The sequence below is a fragment of the Oncorhynchus kisutch genome, linkage group LG19 (genome assembly GCF_002021735.2).
Source record: "Oncorhynchus kisutch isolate 150728-3 linkage group LG19, Okis_V2, whole genome shotgun sequence".
NCBI lineage: Eukaryota > Metazoa > Chordata > Actinopteri > Salmoniformes > Salmonidae > Oncorhynchus > Oncorhynchus kisutch.
Genome location: NC_034192.2, coordinates 48024648 through 48045299, shown reverse-complemented (window position 1 = coordinate 48045299; position 20652 = coordinate 48024648). Strand labels below are relative to the sequence as shown.

The 20652-nt window shown below is 41.2% G+C and overlaps 1 protein-coding gene and 1 pseudogene across 2 annotated transcripts in view; both read left to right on the top strand.

The window, feature by feature from the left end:
- LOC109864906 (sideroflexin-5) overlaps window positions 1-866 on the top strand; it is a 31155-nt gene extending 30289 nt beyond the window's left edge. For both annotated transcript variants that reach the window (XM_020452972.2, XM_031798422.1), the window contains one exon: window positions 45-866. In XM_020452972.2, coding sequence (XP_020308561.1) covers window positions 45-122 — 78 coding nt within the window. In that variant the 3' untranslated portion in view covers window positions 123-866. The remainder of the gene's footprint in view (window positions 1-44) is intronic.
- Window positions 867-6900: 6034 nt separating this feature from the next.
- On the top strand, window positions 6901-20566 carry LOC109910177 (SET and MYND domain-containing protein 5-like; annotated as a pseudogene).
- Window positions 20567-20652: the final 86 nt, after the last annotated feature.

Genomic DNA, 20652 nt, shown 5'->3' with positions numbered 1-20652 from the left:
CGTATTGTGTACTTACTTCTCTTTCTCTGGTTCAATTTCAATAGATTGAGGTGTCTCAGCTTGAGCCTGAAATTGCCATGGCAACCAATAGCAAGGTGGTGACCTACAACAAGGGACTGTGAGGACCGTCCCGGGAACAGTGATTCAAATGAGCCTCCTTTTTGATTGGCTGTCACGGACACTCCAGTTTCCCCACTAATGGATTGGCGGAAGGGAAGCTGATCCTAGATCTGTACCTAGGGGAAGCTTCACCCAAGAGCTCTCTCTCCCATAGCCTAATATGGTAACAGGTCCATGCACTTTCTGCTGCATTAATATAGTGTAACATATATTATCATGTGCTGTCTTAACCAATGGTTTTAATACAACATATACAAAAATGTGTTTTATTGTCACTTACACCAGAGAGGTGCAGTGAATTGTGTTGTTTTACAGGGTCAGCCTTACCAGTCCAGCACCCCTGGAGCATATTAGGGTTAAGTGCCTTACTCAAGGGCACATCTGCAGATTTTTTGACCTTTCGGTTACTGGTCCAACACTCTAACCACTAGGCTATATGCCACCTATGAGGCCAATCAGTAATGATTGAGGAAGTTAAGGAAATAATAGACTAATAATATATTATGATGGAACTTTATAATGTTATGCCTATACCAGCAATTTTACAATTGGTGGTGATGATCAACCCATTTGTCTTTAACTTTAATATGAAATGTGTTTTTATTGTTCACCCAAACTGCTGTAGTTGTTTGAATGTTTGGGGGAGGGCATACAGTTGAAGTCGGAAGTTTACATACACTTTAGCCAAGTACATTTAAACACAGTTTTTCATAATTCCTGACATTTAATCCTAGTAAAAATTCCCTGTTTTAGGTCAGTTAAGATCAACACTTTATTTTAAGAATGTGAAATGTCAGAATAATAGGAGATAATTATTTCTTTCAGCTTTTATTTCTTTCATCATATTCCCAGGGGGTCAGAAGTTTACATACTCAATTAGTATTTGGTAGCATTGCCTTTAAATTGTTTAACTTGGGTCAAACATTTCGGGTAGCCTTCCACAAGCTTCCCACAATAAGTTGGGTGAATTTTGGCCCATTCCTCCTGTCAGAGCTGATGTATCTGAGTCAGGTTTGTAGGCCTCCTTGCTTGCACATGCTTTTTCAGTTCTGCCCACAAATGTTCTATAGGATTGAGGTCAGGGCTTTGTGATGGCCACTCCAATAGCTTGACTTTGTTGTCCTTAAGCCATTTTGTCACAACCTTGGAAGTATGCTTGGGGTCATTGTCCATTTGGAAGACCCATTTGCGACCAAGCTTTAACTTCCTGACTGATGTCATGAGATGTTGCTTCAATATATCCACATAAATTTCCTACCTCATGATGCCATCTATTTTGTGAAGTGCACCAGTCCCTCCTGCAGCAAAGCACCCCACAACATGATGCTGCCACCCCTGTGCTTCACGGTTGGGATGGTGTTCTTCGGCTTGCAAGCCTCCCCCTTTGTCCTCCAAACATAACGATGGTCATTATGGCCAAACAGTTCTATTTTTGTTTCATCAGACCAGAGGACATTTCTCCAAAAAGTACAATCATTGTCCCCATGTGCAGTTGCAAACCGTAGTCTGGCTTTTTTATGGCGGTTTTGGAGCAGTGGATTCTTCCTTGCTGAGCGGACTTTCAGGTTATGTCGATTTATAGGACTCGTTTTACTTTGGATATAGATATTTTTGTACGTGCTTCCTCCAGCATCTTCACACGGTCCTTTGCTGTTCTGGGATTGATTTGAACTTTTCGCACAAAAAGTATGTTCATCTCTAGGAGACAGAACATGGCTGTGTGGTCCCATGGTGTTTATACTTGCGTACTATTGTTTGTACAGATGAACGTGGTACCTTCAGGCGTTTGGAAATAGCTCCCAAGGATGAACCAGACTTGAGGAGGTCTACAATTTATTTTCTGAGGTCTTGGCTGATTTCTTTTGATTTTCCCATGATGTCAAGCAAAGAGGCACTGAGTTTGAAGGTAGGCCTTGAAATGTGTCCACAGGTACATCTCCAATTGACTCACATGATGTCAATTAGCTTATTAGAAGCTTCTAAAGCCATGACATCATTTTCTGGAATTTTCCAAGCTGTTTAAAGTCACAGTCAACTTAGTGTATGTAAACTTCTGACTTATAAGTGAAATAATCTTTCTGTAAACAATTGTTGGGAAAATTACTTGTGTCCTGCACAAAGTAGATGTCCTAACCGACTTGCCAATGCTATAGTTTGTTAACATGAAATTTGTGGAGTGGTTGAAAAACGAGTTTTAATGACTCCAATCTAAGTGTATGTAATCTTCCAACTTCAACTGTACATGTACTGACATCAACATTTTTAGGATTTTTCTGAATTATTTTTTTTGATTTTTATATCAAGAGTTTTACAAGCATATCAATCAGTGTTGAGTGATATATCCTGATGACTTTTCATGTCTTATGATGCCCCAAATAATGTTAAAAATTAGGCTAGGCTACGTTACACAGTAGGCTACGCTACTCAGTAGATTAGGCTAGGCTACACAGTAGGCTAGGCTACACAGTAGGCTAGGCTACACAGTAGGCTAGGCTACACAGTAGGCTAGGCTACGCTACACAGTAGTCTACACTACACAGTAGGCTACTTGATTCTGATAGAAAGATTAACAAAAAGGACCCTGTTCAGAATCAGCCTGTAGCCTCTACACCCTGCACTAGCCTCTACACCCTGTCCTAGCCTCTACACCCTGTCCTACAAGCTACTGTTGAATCCCAGTTCTCATCCCTAAGTGTACACCATCATGGATTTAAAAGCACTGGATTACTGTAAGTGTTGGCTGGAGGACGTTTCTGCCACTATGATGGATAATGTGCAAGTGCACGCTTCGGGAGAAGGGTGGAGAATTGGGATGCAGCTTAGGTCTGTTTCTTGACAAGTGCCATTCTAGGACATTATACAGGAAAGTCTGTTTGTGGACCATGGTTGCTAAAATGTTTTATTTTATATTCTACGTTTTATATTTTTATACATTCACCTTTAAATGATCATAGTATGAGAAATGGTACAATACAGTATTGACTGATCCAATAAGTTAAATAACTGGTGAATAACATATTTTTGCACAGTAAAATGTGTGTGTGTATATATATATAATAACATTATTACCAGAATATATTGTACTAACCAATGTGTGTTATCCACATCCTCTTGTACATACAGTGCATTCGGGTAGTATTCAGACCCCTTCACTTTTTCCACATTTTGTAATGTTTCAGTCTTATTCTAAAATTTATTCAATGTCTTTTTCACCTCAATCTACATACAATAGCCCCATAATGACGAGGCAAAAAAATGTTACAAAAAATGTTACAAGTATATTACAAATAAAAACCATAAATATTACATTTACGGAAGTATTTTCGACCCTTTACTCAGTACATTGTTGAAGCACCTTTGGCAGCGATTACAGCCTTGAGTATTCTTGGGTATGACGCTACAAGCTTGGCACACCTGTATTTGGGGAGTTTCTCCCATTTTTCTCTGCAGATCCTCAAGCTCTGTCAGGTTAGCTGGTGAGTGTCGCTGCACAGCTATTTTCAGGTCTCTCCAGAGATGTTCAATCGGGTTCAAGTCCGGGCTCTGTATGGGCCACTCAATGACATTCAGAGACTTGTCCCGAAGCCACTCGTGTTGTCTCTGCTGTATGCTTAGGGTCATTGTACTGTTGGAAGGTGAACATTTTGCCCCTGTCTGAGGTCCTGAGCGCTCTGGATCTGGTTTTCATCAAGGATCTCTCTGTACTTTGCTACGTTCATCTTTCCCTCGATCCTGACTAGTCTCCCAGTCCCTGCCGCTGAAAGACATCCCCACAGCATGATGCTGCCACCACCATGCTTCACCATAGGGATGGTGCCAGGTTTCCTCCAGATGTGACGCTTGGCATTCAGGCCAAAGAGTTCAATCTTGGTTTCATCAGACCAGCAAATCTTGTTTCTCAATCTTGTTTCTCTTGTTTCTCATGGTATGAGAGTCTTTAGGTGCCTTTTGGCAAACTGCAAGCGGGCTGTCGTGCCTTTTTACAGAGTTGTGGCTTCTGCCACTCTACCATAAAGTCCTGATTTGGTGGAGTGCTGCAACGTTCTCCCATCTCCACAGAAGAACTCTGGAGCTCTGTCAGAGTGACCATCGGGTTTTTGGTCACCTTCCTGACCAAGGCCCTTTTCCTCTGATGGCTCAGCTGCCCGGAGGCCGGCTCAGCTGCCCGGAGGCCAGCTCTAGGAAGACTCTTGGTGGTTCCAAACTGCTTCCATTTAAGAATGATGGAGGCCACTATGTTCTTGGGGACCTTCAATGCTGCAGACATTTTGTGGTACCCTTCCCCAGATCTGTGCCTTGACACAATCCTGTCTCAGAGCTCTATGGACAATTCCTTCGACCTCATGGTTTGGTTTTTGCTCTGACTTGCACTGTCAACTGTGGGACCTTATATACGCAAGTGTGTGCCTTGTCCAATCAATTGAATTTACAACAGTTGGACTCCAATCAAGTAGAAACATCTCAAGGATGATCAATGGAAACAGGATGCACCTGAGATCAATTGAGTCTCATAGCAAAGGATCTGAATTCTTATGTAAATGAGGTATTTCTGTTTTTTAAATTATATTTGCAAAAAAAAATCAAAAAAACAGTTTTTGCTTTGTCATTATGGGGTATTGTGTGTGTAGATTGAGGATTTTTTGTTGTTGTTTAATTCCATTTATAATTAGGCTGTAACAAAATGTGGAATGTGTCTGAATGCGCTGTATTTAAAGCAGGAATTCTTAGTTGCTACATCCATTTTTGGACTTAATTATATATATGCTCATTAATTATTTTAAAATATAACATAGAAATGCACAATGAGCTTAGTTCAACAGTCCATCATATCCCAATAAGCGCGTTTTACTCCAATGTTTGTAAACAATGTAAATGTAAACTAACCCTATCGCCTTGAAACAAGGTTAAAACTATACTGAACAAAAATATGAAAGCAAGATGCAACAATTTCAAAGATTTTACTGAGGCACAGTTCATATTAGGAAATCAGTTAATTTAAATAAATAAATTAGGCCCTGATCTATGGATTTCACATGACTGGTAATACAGATATGCATTGGTTGGTCACAGATACCTTAAAAAAATGTACTGCTGTGGATCAGAAAACCAGTCAGTTTCTGGTGTGACCACCATTTGCCTCATCCAGCGCAACACATCTCTTTCACATAGAGTTGACCAAGCTGTTGACTGTGGCCAGTGGAATGTTGTCTCACTCCTCTTTGATAGCTGTGCTTAGTTGCTGGATATTGAAGGTAACTGGAACACACTATTGAACATGTCAATCCAGGGCATCCCAAACATGCTCAATGGGTAACATGTCTGGTGAGTGTGCAGGCCATGGAAGAACTGGGAAATGTTCAGTTTCCAGGAATTGTGTACAGATTCTTGTGACATGGGGCCGTGCATTATCATGCTGAAACATGAGGTGATGTCGGTGGATGAATTGCACAACAATGGGCCTCAGGATCTTCTCACGGTATCTATGTACATTCAAGTTGCCATTGATAAAATGCAATTGTGTTCGTTGTCGTTAGCTCATGCCTGCCCAAACCATAACCCCCAGCGCCATTATGGGGCACCCACGTTCACCATGTTGACATCCGCAAACCGCTCGCCCACATGATGCCATACACATGGTCTGCGGTTGTGAGGCCAGTTTGACGTACTGGAACATTCTCTAAAACAACATTAGAGGTGGCTTATGGTAGAGAAATTAACATGACATTCTCGGGTAACAGCTCTGGTGGACATTCCTGCAGTCAGCATGCCAACAGCAATCAGTGGCTTTGTGTTGTGTGACAAACTGCACATTTTAGAGTGTCCTTTTGTCCCCAGCACAAGGTGCACCTGTGTAATAAGCATGCTGTTTAAATAGCTTCTTCACATGCCAAACCTGTCAGGTGGATAGATTATATTGGAAAAGGAGAAATGCTCACTAACAAGTGTATATATAAAAAGGAGGACAAAAATTGAGAGAAATACGCTTTTTGTGCGTATGGAAAGAATCTGATCTTTTATTTCAGCTCATTAAACATGGGACCAACACTTTACATGTTGCGTTTATATTCTTGTTCAGTGTATAATGTTGATATCATGTATGGTCAGTCCTTGCATCTATAGCTCTATGAATTTGAGAGTGGTTACATTTCTCCAGGCCCATCCCTCAGCTTTTTACAGAAACGGTGACCGCTTGCACGTTGTTATTGTTTCAAGTAAGGACTCTAGCTTCAATGGATGTTCTGCTACTCAAAATGTACTAAATGTCATCTATGATTCAATGGTATATCAAAACGTTTAATAATAATAATGTTTGATAAAATATATAACATTTTAATTTGTCTCCAGTCATATGTGTGTAACAGACAATGTGAGTCATCTCCCCGAGTGTGACAACGGAGGGTACGCTTCCAGCGTCTTGAATTCATTAATCAGGGCACTGTGTGTACATTTTCAAACATTATTGGAAGTTTGGTCTTCATGATATAATTAATTGCATCTAATGGAAGATTAAATCATGTAGTATAATTTTACAAGGCACTCACTGTAGCGTATTACTGACAATAAAATAAAAGTACGATAACAACTGCTTTTGCACACACTGTATATATTTTTTTTCTATTTTATTATTATTGACTGTATGTTTGTTTATTCCATGTGTTTTTTGTGTTGCACTGCTTTGCTTTATCTTGACCAGGTCGCAGTTGTAAATGAGAACTTGTTCTCAACTAGCCTACCTGGTTAAATAAAGGTGAAATAAATCAAATTAAATGTTTACGCGTAGGCTCCTCTAAAAACTTTGGAGTTCAAAGTCCAAGGGTGAATTTGAAGATGGCTGCCTCCCAAGATGACATGCTTTCTTTCTGCGTGGACACAACTAAAGTTTGAAGTTGTGTGGAAGTCCGATTTATTGACAAGGTTAAGGTAATGTGCAGACAGGGATTTCTTTTGAAAAGGCTAATTTCAAGTTTGTCGTTTTCTAGCACCGTTTTGATGCCAAATGCAGTGCCACGCATGCTGTCAAATTGGCTGGCCCAAATTATAAGCAGGACAGAATCTCTTGTAAAAAAAAATAATATATTTTTTATGTTTACTGGCTGGCCATAGCTAGCTACTACACTGGTAGCTAGCTTAGGTGCCTTTTGGCAAACTGCAAGCGGGCTGTCGTGCCTTTTTACAGAGTTGTGGCTTCTGCCACTCTACCATAAAGTCCTGATTTGGTGGAGTGCTGCAACGTTCTCCCATCTCCACAGAAGAACTCTGGAGCTCTGTCAGAGTGACCATCGGGTTTTTGGTCACCTTCCTGACCAAGGCCCTTTTCCTCTGATGGCTGGTATTTTTTTTCTATTTTATTATTATTGACTGTATGTTTGTTTATTCCATGTTAAGCCATGTTAATGTTTTTTTTTTTTTGGGGGGGGGGGGGGGGGGGGGTATTTAACGTTAGGATCCCCATTAGCCGCTGCAAAAGCATCAGCTACTCTTCCTGGGGTCCACATGAAACATGACAATACATACAGTAGTACAGAATAACATTGTTAGTCAAGGACTGAAATTCATACATTTAAAACGTCACATACGGCCTCTTTATTATACTTTATTACTGTAGCTAGCTAGGACATGTCAGCAATCCATGTGGCATTGAGGTGACTAACTGATTAATGTTAACTAGCTAGCTACGCGTTTAGTCTAGCTAGCTAGCATCATGTAACGTTAAGTAGCTAGCTAGCTAATGAAAACTTTGCACAGATGAGTCTCCTATACCTTTTTGAAGGGGCTAATAAAGGTCAAAGGCTATCATGGTCTGACTCAATAGGGTGCACTTGGTATGGATGCGTAATGAAATTGTCATAGCAAACTAACATTAAACATTTTGCTTTTATTTTAGGGCAAAGGATTATTTGCCAAGAAGGCCATCAAGAAGGGAGACACAATTTTTGTAGAGCGCCCTCTTGTCTCTTCCCAGTTCTTGTGGAATTCCCAGTACAAATATAAAGGTGGGGTGCCATATAGGTTCAAGATTTAGTTGGTTGACAGACTGAACAACTCAGAAGTTACAACAAATCCTCCTTTTATGCTCCTGTTGACGACTGAAAATCTTGGTGCAAAATGTTCCAGCTGGCTTTGCTTTTGTAATCCATATTTTAGATGAACATAGGCCAGGGGGAACTGCTGATTTTTTAAAATTAATGGTGTTTCTTACTGTATATACAAAAGTATGTGGACACCCCTTCAAATGAGTGGATTCAGCTATCTGACCGGTGTATCAATTTTGAGCACACAACCATGCAAACTCCATAGACAAACATTGGCAGTAGAATGACCTTACCGAAGAGCTCAGTGATTTTCAACGTGGCACCGTCATAGGATGCTACCGTTCCAAGAAGTCGGTTTGTAACATTTCTGCCCTGTAGAGCTGCCCCAGTCAACTGTAAGTGCTGCTATTGTGAAGTGGAAACGTTTATGAGCAACAACGACTCAGCCGAGAAGTCGTAGGCCACACTAGCTCACAGAACAGAAGTACGTAGCGTGTAAAAATCGCCTGTCCTCGGTTGCAACATTCACTACCGATTTTCCAAACTGCCTCTGGAAGCAACGTCAGCACAAGAACTGTTAGTTGGGAGCTTCATGAAATGGGTTTCCATGGCTGAGCAGCCGCACACAAGCCTAAGATCACCATATGCAATGCCAAGTGTCAGCTGGAGTGGTGTAAAGCTCATCACCAATGGACTGTAGAACAGTGGAAACTTGTTATCTGGAGTGATGAATCACACTTCACCATCTGGCAGTCTGGCGGATGAATCTGGGTTTGGCGGATGCCAGGAGAACACTACCTGCCCCAAAGCATAGTGCCAACTGTAAAGGTTGGTGGAGGAGGAATAATTGTCTGGGGCTGTTTTTCATGGTTCCGGCTAGGTCCCATAGTTCCAGTGAAGAGATCTTAACGCTACAGCATATAATGGCATTCTAGATGATTCTGTGTTTCCAACTTTGTGGCAACAGTTTGGGGAAGGCCCTTTCCTGTTTCAGCATGACAAATCCCCTGTGCACAAAGCAAGGTCCATACAAAAATGGTTTGTTGTGATTGGTGTGGAAGAACTTGACTGGCCTGCACAGAGCCCTGACTTCAACCCCCTTGAACACTTGTGGGATGAATGGGAATGGTGACTGCGAGTCAGGCCTAATCGGCCAACATCAGTGCCTGACCTCACTAATGCTCTTGTGGCTGAGTGGGAGCAAGTCCTCACAGTAATGTTCCAACATCTAGTGGAAGGCCTTCCCAGAAGAGTGGAGGCTGTTAATAGCAGCAAATGGAGGACCAACTCCATAATGCCAATGATTTTGGATTGAGATGTTTGACGAGCAGTTCACATACTTTTGGTCATGTAGTTTATTTAGTGATAAAATCACCCTTACTTAATCATCCATCCCTGTGTCTCCTCCAGCCTGTGAATACTGCTTGAGTGCTCTGGAGACAGCTCAGGATAATGCCCGAAGACTGAGTGGCAACCCTGGCCTCAGTCTACCCCACACTGAGCTGTGCAAGGTGCGCCCAGAGCTGCACCAAGCTTGCCCACAATGCCAGGTGAGTGTCTCTCTCAAGTCTTTCCCCATCTGCACTGCCAATTAAAGGTGCACTATGCAGAAATAGCTCCCATTTCCTAGTTGCAAAAATTATTCTAGATTGCCTAACTTTAATTTGTGACAAATCAAACAAGCAAGTATAGTATAGAGAATCATTGTACCGTCTGAACCACTGTGAAATCTTTTCCCTAACCAAAAATATTGTATATCCAGCTGTTTGAAGCTGGTGTACAAAACCAAAAGTAAAAGATGCAAAAACAAAACCTAATAATGGGAGGCATAGAAATAGTGCACATAACACATCTCCCGCTTCTTAGTCTTGCTTTCACTGAGAAAGAAATGAGATTTATAGATATATCAATGTGAACTTGGTTGGATTGCCCAAAAAGTTACATATTTAAGCTTTAAGGACTGGACACTACTGATCTTCAAACACATTGTTGAAAGCAAAATGGAGCATGCCTATATGCTTTTTCCTAGCATGTTTAGATCTGTAGAGATGAAGGATTAGAAGCCACTTAAATGTGATACACCTACCCAATGCCTGTTCTCCATATGGAGATGTGTTGATATACTGTAGCTACTTCCTCCAGCCTAGTCCAGTGTTTCGGTCCTCCCGAAACTCTATTACCCAGGCCCCGACCAGGTCAGGTCCGAAATTCTGTATTTGACCTCTGATTTAATTGTTTCGGGTATGTGGAATTATAACTGATTTGCCGGTAAGGCAAGGTACAGACCCGACTGCTGCAGTAGAGGGAGGGAGAGTAAATTGTCTCGTTTATGCTGCTTCGGCTTATTGAGAGAGATGCATATTTTTCACAGGAGTGTAGCTTGTTTTTTTGTTGACCAATCGCAAGTCATCAAAGCGGCATTAGACTCTGGCCCCGTATGTGTATTGGTAAACAAGTTAGGAGATCCATGGAGTTAAAAGTTAAATGAGAAGGATATGTTTCCCTTTCAACGACCAAGAGCCAGCAGATGGTCTGCTGCTTAATACTTTGAATGGAGCTATTGTGTAGGACGGGGGAGAAAGTGCATCCTAAATAGCTTGCTTAGCCAAGATAGCTAGCTATCTTAACTAGCTTCTCTTCTTGGTTTGATGCAGTCAAACGGGTACTATGTAAGATTGGATGATAAGTCATCTAGCTTTTGCAGCTAGAATTTAGTGGTGCGAGTCGACTTGGTTGCTGCTGTGTCTCTTCCTCGAGCCACACAGTCACAAACACAGCAAGTCCCCTCTAATTCTTTATCTCCCTCTCAAAGATCCCTCCCTTGCAATTCCTCTTTCAATTGGCTTTGACAGGGAGACAGGAATTGGAGGAAATTAGGACGAGAAAGCAAGGAGTTGACGGCTAGTAATGTTTTCAGATCCAGCCTCAGTGATATTTTGGCTGTAATTGTATGAGGTGACATGATCCCCTCCATCTGTCCCCTAGGAGTATGCACTACCCTCCTGAGACCTCCAGCATCATGCTCATGGCCAGGATGGTGGCCACTGTCAAACAGGTGAGCTACCTCCTACCGCCTTTTTTTTTTCAGCTGCTTTAATTCCAAAGTGAGTTGCTCTCTATATTTGCATTCTATATTTTGTTGTCGGCTGAAAACTGAAGAAAAAAAAATATTTTAACAAACATTCAATTATGAAATGTCAGAAGGTATTTTGAATGTTTTCTTGGTCCTAGAGTCATGTTCAGAGTACTGCTTTCAATAAATGTGGGGGGAAAAAAGAACATTTTCAAAAATAGAGTTGAAAGGTTTTATCGGACAGTGACTATTTGTAGTGAATGCTTGTTTGAGAATCTGGTGTCTGTATAGATGAACAGACCTTTACAATGCCTGGAGAAGCATTTAACCTGTCAGTTTGCTATTATAATATTATATGTGCATGTATACCTGTGCTTAATAGGTAACTCAAACACTATATAATGTTTGAATTTGTCATGCAGGCCCAAGACAAATGCTGCTGGCAGAAGTTGTTCTTTCAGTTCTGCAGCCGTGCGGCCAACGAGGAGGAGGAAATTGCACACAAGCTGCTGGGAGAGAAGTTCCAGGTAAGAATAGAGGTAGTGGCTGTGCCTGAAAATGTAAACTACTAGCTGTCAAATCCTTGCTTCCTCAATTCCCCTTAAGGCTCATTTGGAGGAGGAGGTCTGAGGAAGAGACCTAGGAACCTCTCCTCCAATGTGCTTAGAGAGGAATTGAGGAAACAGGGATTGAGCTTGAAATTTGTTTTTTTCACATTTGTGCTAACTATTAGATTTGACTCATTGTTATTGTAATAGATTATAGACTACTGTAAAACTTCAATTAATTGCCTGTGTGTTTATTTGCTTAAATCACTGAACGCAACAGGCACTTATTACAGACAGGCTTCTATTTGAGCCCCGCATCTATTTACTTAAAGCACACAGCTTTTGCTTATTTGCATATTTAAAGGAAAAATCCACCCAAAACCACTCATTCCTGTAATTTAGTGTTACATAACGCTAATATGTGGGAAATAGTTTTTGTGAACAAATGTTTAATTTTGACTCTAAAATAAGGTTGGTAGCAACATGTGGAAATCTGTGGCAGCGCAAGTCAACTACAAAACCCACAATGCAACGCTCTCTATTGGCTGGCTATTTAGCTAGCTAGCGAACGTAGGTACCCACAATAATACCAAAGTCAATATCAGCATGTGAAGTATCTAGTTAGCGCAGTTTGTTAGAGCCATTTTACAGCTATCAAATTAGGACTACAATCTCACCATGTTTAACCTGCAGATTGATGTGGCTCACAGTGGAGTTTGACAATCTCAAAGGCATCATGCAATGCACTGAAGACTGAAGAGGCAGACAATTAGGAGAAATGTGTTAGACCCTCTGTTAAATTACGTTTCTCGGGGTAGGAACATCACAAAATAACATTTGAAAGAAGACAACCTCCCCTGTTATGACATTGGCCAGTATTTGAATCTGACATGCATGATAGACATTCCTGTTAACAGTTTAGTGAGGGCGTCTTTATCGCAATTTTATGTCACACTTGCCGAATTTCTGCCTGCTTGAACGACAATAGCTCAGATGCACAAAAACAATATAACATTCAAAATGGGCACATCTTTACTTTGTTTAAATCCAGCATTCTCTTCCAACATTTTAATAAATTTCTTAATTTCCTGCACTGCTATCATTTACACACTGTGATGGTTCTTTTGTCTTAGTATGTCTCTATTTAAAAACTTGTTAAAATTATCCTTCAACTGCATTTTTGTCAGTTCGTACTTTCGCCGCTAGAGGGCGATCAGCCAAATTTGAGGGCTCTGTACTCTCGAAGTTGACTGTTTTTGTGCTTGCCTGTTAGCTAGCAGTTCTCAGCTGTTAGCAGCCAAATGGCTAGCAGTTTCTTACAGGTGATTAAAAACGTATGAGTGCCATCATTTTTTAGTTTTCAAATTATACTGAACAAAAATATAAACGCAACATGCAACAATTTCAAAGGTTTTACTGAGTTACAGTTAATTTAAGGATATCAATCAATTGGAATATTCAATAGGCATCTGGTCACAATAGGCATCTGGTCACAGATACCTTAAAAATAATTGGCCTCACGTTGGGTCTCAGGATCTCATCATGGTATCCCAGTGCATTCAAATTGCCATTGATAAAATGCAATTGTGTTTGTTGTCCGTAGCATATGCCTGCCCATACCATAAACCCACCGCCACCACGAGGCACTCTGTTCACAACGTTGACATCAGCAAACCACTCGCCCACACGACACCATACACGTCGTCTGCGGTTGTGAGGCTGGTTGGACATACTGCAAAATTCTAAAACGACGTAATGGTGGAGAAATTAACATTCTATTTTTTGGCAACAGCTCTGGTGGACATTCCTGCAGTCAGCATGCCAATTGCACGCTCCCTCAACTTGAGACATCTGTGGCGTTGTGACACAACTGCACATTTTATTGTCCCCAGCACAATTGTCCCCAGCCTCTGTAATGATCATGCTTCTTGACATGCCACACCTATCCAGTGGATGGGTTATCTTGGCAAAGAAGAAATGTTTACTAACAGGGATTTAAACAAATTTGTGCTCAATTGGAGAGAAATAAGCTTTTTGTGCATATGGGAAATTTCAGCTCATGAAACATGGGACCAACACTTTATATGTTGCCTTTTATATTTTTGTTTGGTCTATTTAATGTAACAAATCAAACATTAAACCTCGTAAACATTTAATTTAGATCAAGCCTTTATTTGCCCAGATATAAAAAAAATGACATACGGCTATTTGAGCGTCTGCGTTTAATATACGTTTTATGGTATGTTGCATTTTGTAGGGACATTTGACCTTACTACAAACCCTGTTTACGACAGCACTTTACGATGTTCATCTCAATATGGTAAGAATGGCACAATTTCCCTTTACATGACCAATTTATTTATGGGCATACATGTTTGTCAAGCTAATACTAGGTACTTGACTATTTCATTGTCAGCCTGGAGACAAGAATATAAAATAATATCTGTCTTGGATTTAATAATTTCCCATGAGTGAGCTCTGAGCTGAACATGTGTGATTATGATGCAGATACTGTATGCTATATAAGGGGTGTCCTTTCACGTTAGTGGTTTACACCTGAGGGATTTCGCTCCCTCTTCGCCCTTGTAGGCACCAATGGACAGGGCATAGGTACCAGGTAAGGTTCAGCTCTCAATCTTTCCAACTCATAAATGATTGATGTTATGGACATAAATGATGCACTTATGGCGTGCCATTAGTCCCAATATTAGTATTTTTTTTTAAGTGCCGGCGTTGTTTTATCATGTTTCTTTACATAGCTCTCTCAGCCAATGGGTTCATGCATGTGATGCGTTGGAGCTGACTAGCCAGCAGAGGGAGCAATTGGATTCCTTCATTGATCAACTACACAAGGACATCGAGAAAGGTCACAATTCCCTTCTTACACTGCTTCATGAGACATCTGTTCTGTTTATTGAGGAATACTGGGGAAAGCTGTCTGATTAAAATATTTGTCTAAACCTACATTACCAAGCAAGGCTTTGTGCAGCTCACATTTTATAATAGATTGTAAAGGATACTTGGCGCCTCTGAATTGGGTTGGCTTGACTCAGCATATTTGAAATCCTTACTAAAATGAAATGCATCTCTGCTACTGAGAATGGAGGTCAGAGCTGAATTTGATTTGTCTCCGCAGAGACCGGTGACTTCCTGAACTGCGAGGGTTCTGGGCTCTTCCTACTTCAGAGCTCATGTGAGTCGTCACAATCAGTTGGCTTCTGACCTCAGCTTCAATAATCCACAAACACACACATCATACAGGATAAATTAAATGAACTACTGCCCTGGTCAAAAGGCCATGTTTACAGTCGTTATCAAATACTTTTGTTTTGGTTGTGTCGTCTACTCTCTAGGTAACCACAGCTGCATACCGAAAGCGGAAGCATCTTTCCCGAACAACAACTTCTTGCTTCACCTCAGTGCCCTTAGTGACATCAGCCCTGGAGAGGTCAGAAGAGGATGCTGGGTTGGGGGGATACATTCTGGCCATGGATAAACTGGAGAGAACTTTGTGCTCAGTTGTCCGTCAGTTTTAGCGGTCAGAGACTGAGGTTTGAGGCTGATGTGTCAAGCTATCAGATATTGAGAAGGCTTGCATCTGCCTGTAAATGTAGTGTGAGGAGGCCAGAGAAATGTTTTGCCAGCCATCGATTGAATTCTGGCACCAAAATAATAGCGCATTGTTGTGTAAATATAGTAACAGTAATGGGAGGTCTTTTGATGTGAATGTCCTCATCTGCTAACTTTTGTTTCCTCACATATCCAGGAGATCTGCATCAGTTACTTGGACTGCTGTCAGCGTGACCGGAGCTGTCATAGCAGACAGAAAATCCTGAGGTAAACAACTGAAATCCCCTGTGTCCCTTTGACAGACTCAAACTGTTCCCAGTTCAATGGCCACCCTCCCAGGTAATAACAGTCAGTCCTGGGTCAGCGCAGCCGAGGGGTTCTGGTGGTTATTCCGGTGCCGAAAAACGCTCTTGATCGATTAGCAAACTGTCAATCCACAACCTATTTTTACTCCCTTAAAGGGGGGCTAAACTTCCTGATTTAGCCTCTGTTTTAATTCTCCTCACTGGGAAATGCGACTGAGAACGAGATTTCGGGTTTTGGAGGCGTGTTTGAACGTTGGAAGCGTTTGTACGTTCATTGCCAAAACAGTACAGTTAGTAACTCACCCTTCTACACTGAACAAAAATATAAACGCAACATGTAAAGTCTTGGTTTCATGAGCTGAAATAATAGATCCCCAAAATGTTCCATATGCAAAATTGTGTGCACAAATTTGTTTACATCCCTGTTACTGAGCATTTCTCCTTTGCTAAAATAATCCATCCAATAAAAGGCCACTCCAAAATGTGTAGTTTTGTCACACAATACAGTACCACAGAAGTCTCGAGTTTTGAGGGAGCATGCAATTGGCATGCTGATTGCAGGAATGTCCACCAGAGCTTTTGCCAGAGAATTTAATGTTCTTTTCTCTCCCATAAGCTTCCTATAATGTCGTTTTAGTATGTTCAACTGGCCTCACAAACGCAGACCATGTGTAACCACGCCATCCCAGGACCTCCACATCCGGCTTCTTCACCTGTGGGATCTGTCTGAGCTTTTCCCCACAAAAAGGCTTTATTACATTCTGATTGGCTGGGCCTGGCTCTCCAGTGGGTGGTCATGGCTCCCAAGTGGGTGGACCTATGCCCACCCATGGCTGCGCCCCTGCCCAGTCATGTGAAATCCATAGATTTGGGCTTAATTTATATATTTCAATTGACTGATTTCCTTATATGAATTGTAAGTCAGTCAAATTGTTGCGTTTGTTTTTGTTCAGTGTAAGTAACTGGAAACAGTCTAACCGGGGCTTGTGTCTGGAAGTAGCAAGCCAATTTCTTTCACCTATTCGCTTCAGCTGACTGTGGCAAAATTGGTTTGTCTTTGGATAGCCCATCTGTGGGGATAGTTGGTGCCGTCAAGAAATTGCACAATGTAAATGGGACAATATTTTAGTTTCATTAAATGCTTTCAATATTTGTGTGGATTTCTGCAATTTGTAGTTGGTTTTAGGTTTTTAAATCAATGAAATTTGGAGTTATTGACTTTTTATTTTTTAAATCTCATGTACGTTTTGTCATGTACTGATGGCCCTTAACTTGCCCCATAGGGATATTGAATGTCTAACAAAATTGACCATGTGCGTCACAATTGGCTCGTATGCAGCTGAGCTCTGAATTGATGATTACTTGGGTGCTGCCAGCTGTGGGCAGGATTGAAATAAACCCAACTCTACTGTAATTTAGGGTATCCTTCATTTGTCACAATTTCTTTCCTTATTTATCTCGCAAATCTCAGACCGTCTTCAAGACCAAAATTATCCTATTTACACTTAGAAACATTTATTCTAGTGTCAAAATGTAGTTCTGACTCATATCGATGCCACATATGCCATTTTCAAAAGTAGTAGCTTTTTTTGGTTCAGTCGCACTTTAAACCCAGGGCAGGCTTGTTCTGTAAGCCCACTTTTGATTCACATTCACTGTACCCTGTTGAAAGGCATTTTACCTTGGAAATGCCGTAACTCCCAGAAACTGAAGGTAGTGAAGCGTGAACAAAGACTGGCCTCTGTCTCTTTTTTTCTCAGCAAATGATAACAATTCAGACCCACTGTGTATTATGCTTATATACTGTTTTATTATGTTATATACATAGTGTTTACAGTATGCGTGTTGAATAATGGCATTTCTTTTTAACAGAGAAGTGATGATAGATTGACGCAAATGCATTCTATCAGTCCGCGTTATCATCTTTCTTGCTCTCCAGAATGAGACAGGCAACTGTGTGACTTATGTAACATCGTTATTGTCTTCCCAGAGAGAACTACCTGTTCGTCTGCTCGTGTCCAAAATGTGTGTCTCAGATGGATGAGCTGGATCTGACGTCGTCGTCGTCGGATGACATGGAGGAGGAGATAACGGATGTCTGAGGGGGAACAAAGACCAGCTCCCTCCCTCCTACTCACCCCCTCCCAATCCCATTCTCAGCCACGGTAGCTAACTGCATCTCTGCCCAGTGAAGACCAATTTCAAAGACGACATATCAAACTCCAAGCATATCAACTTCAGTTGTGTACCAAAATATAATTTTTCAAGTAAAAAGTCACTCAATGGCCTGAAGCTTTGGATGTCCCGGTTGAAAAGCATTTGGTCACATGACTCTGCAGTATCAGCCGTCGTCTCTAACCTCTCGTGTAGCTTCTGCTTATTGGAAACGTTTACATGAAAGACACCCAGATTTAATTTATCACAGTTTAGTACCTCTAGAATGGTAGAAATCATTAAATAGGCAAGATGTCATTTATTCCTTAGGTGTTGCTTGTACCTTTGCCCTCAGAACAGCCTCAATTTGTTGTGTCATGGACTCTGCAAGGTATCAAAGCGTTACACGGATGCTGTCCCATGTTGACTCCAATAGGAGAATTCTTGATACCCACGGGAAACTGCAGCATTGCAGTTCTTGACACAAACCAATGTGCCTTGCGCCTACTACTAAACCCACTGAATTGCACACATATACAATCCATGTCTAAATTGTCTCAAGGCTTAAAAATCCTTCTTTAACCTGTCTCCTCCCCTTCATCTAGACTGATTTGAAGTGGATTTAACAAGTGACATCAATAAGGGATCATGGCTTTCACAGGCTGTTCTCAGCATGACGGTTGTAGTACAATCTGTGTCAACTGTGTAATGCCATTGCATCAGCATGGACCAAAATCCCTGTGGAACACTTTTGACACCTTGTAGAATGCCCCTAAGAATTCAGGCTGCTGTTCATGAACAGGAAGGTCCGACCCAGTACTAGATGTGTGTGTCTAATAAACTGTCCGGTGAGTATGTTCTGAGAAGGTTAATGCACTTGGCCAATCTAGTAATGATAACATTAAAGTATCTACAGTGTAGCTGAAGTAACCAGGCCAAATTAAGTACATCGATCTATCAAGGAACGTTAGAAACATTGCAACCTAGGAGTTAACCATCAGCCAGAATAACCTTGAGCAGTAGAAAGCTATTGTCTGTTAACTATTTCCCCGTTTATTGAGAACTGTTATTTCCACATGAGTGAAATTGCTGCTACTGCCCACTCGTGAATCAATAGAACTACAATGACCGTAATCTTCAATGCCAATGTTTTCAATGTTACCGAACAAATATGGCTAACATCAAATGACTAACCTCAATTATCTCAGTTGGCATTCAGAGCACTGGTGCATGAGAACAAATTGCTTTTGATGTCACACAAGGACATGCTGCAGCATAAGAACGGCAGCAAACACTGTATGAGAATCCTAGCAATTTTTACCACTCTGGCATAAACAATTGAGATTAAAATGTCTTCTCTTATTTTCTTTATTTGTATTCTGCTTAGTGCAATTTGATTGTATGCAGAAGTTAAGCCAACTGGCAGTCTTTACCAACTATGACCACGTCAGCATTGCCTAGAAGCAGACAGATACCCTGTGGATAACTGGATATTTGGGAAGTCATTAAATCTTATTTGTGAGTTATCGCCAACATCTGTGAGACCAAGAAGATTTGACAAGTATTCCTTCCTAGTCACATTTTCTACCTTGATGGGTATTTTAATGACCGTTTCATTTGTGCCTGTTGACTTTTCATGCGACCTTGACTTTACTATATAGGCTCTTTTCTATTGATACTAGATTGTAACTCAAGAACAGCCTTGCAAATACATCTACATCTTATTGGAGCAGTGAACATGTGTTTGCTGTTCCCACTCTGCTTCGATGTTAAGATGCCGATCCAGGAAGCGAGAAAACGGCACATCTTTAGAATAGGAAGAAAAAAATCTGATAGCCACATTTTCTAAGTGACCTATTTTGTGATTTCACACCTGCCCCCAATTTTTTCAGTGACGCAAATTTTTCTCTGTGGACATCATCAGTGTCAGCCTATCTTCCCTATGGGATTGGTTTAGAAGAGTCAAATGCAAATTTACGCTGGACATTCACATGAGAGATGAAAGGGAACATATTTTTACTTCCATGAGAGGATGCACACCTGGGATCTGGCATGGCGGGAGGCTGGACCTCTGGGCGCGTCTTGGAGTGAAGTCCAACACCCATCGGCCGTCATCCTCTGAGCTCATGCCAGCATCCCCACGGGGCCTCTGCAGTTCTGGAATGTGGCTGCTTTTAGCGGAGCGGTCCACAGTAGGGGTCGAGTGCAGTTTTCCACACACTGCACTCCCTTCAAATGGAGAAAGTGTGAAGGTCAAATGTCACACCCCAGGAGAAAGGGGCTGACCCAGAGCCTCATTTGAAGATGGAAGGGGACAGGAAGTGGGTTGAGGGGGGTGGCGGTGTCTAAATAAAAGGCAATTATATGCGTCTAGAGAAAGAGGCTTTTATTCTATCACCAAGGCCAAAACACTCACAATCTATATTTCAGTAATGAGATTGGAAGGGAAGAAAAGTTGGTGCATTATAATCATTGCCAAGACATGCAGATGGAGAGAAATTATAAAATTAGCATCTCATGATTTAAAACGGTAAAATCAGATCAAATCATGTCAGACTTCGATGTGCAGGTTTGACGTTCACACTGTGATTTATAATACAAAACCTTCAGTATCTGATTAAATATTCATATACAGAGTCTCATATTGACAGGTATCCGCACGCACACCTCAACTTTTTCCACATTTTGTTGTTACAAAGTGGGATTCAAATGGATTTGATTGTAATTTGTCTCAGAGCTTTGCACATCTGGATTGTACAATATTTGGCCATCTATTCTTGTATTTTTTTTTTTAAAGCTCTCTCAAGTTGTTGATCATTGCTAGATTTTCAAGCCGATTTTAAGTCAAA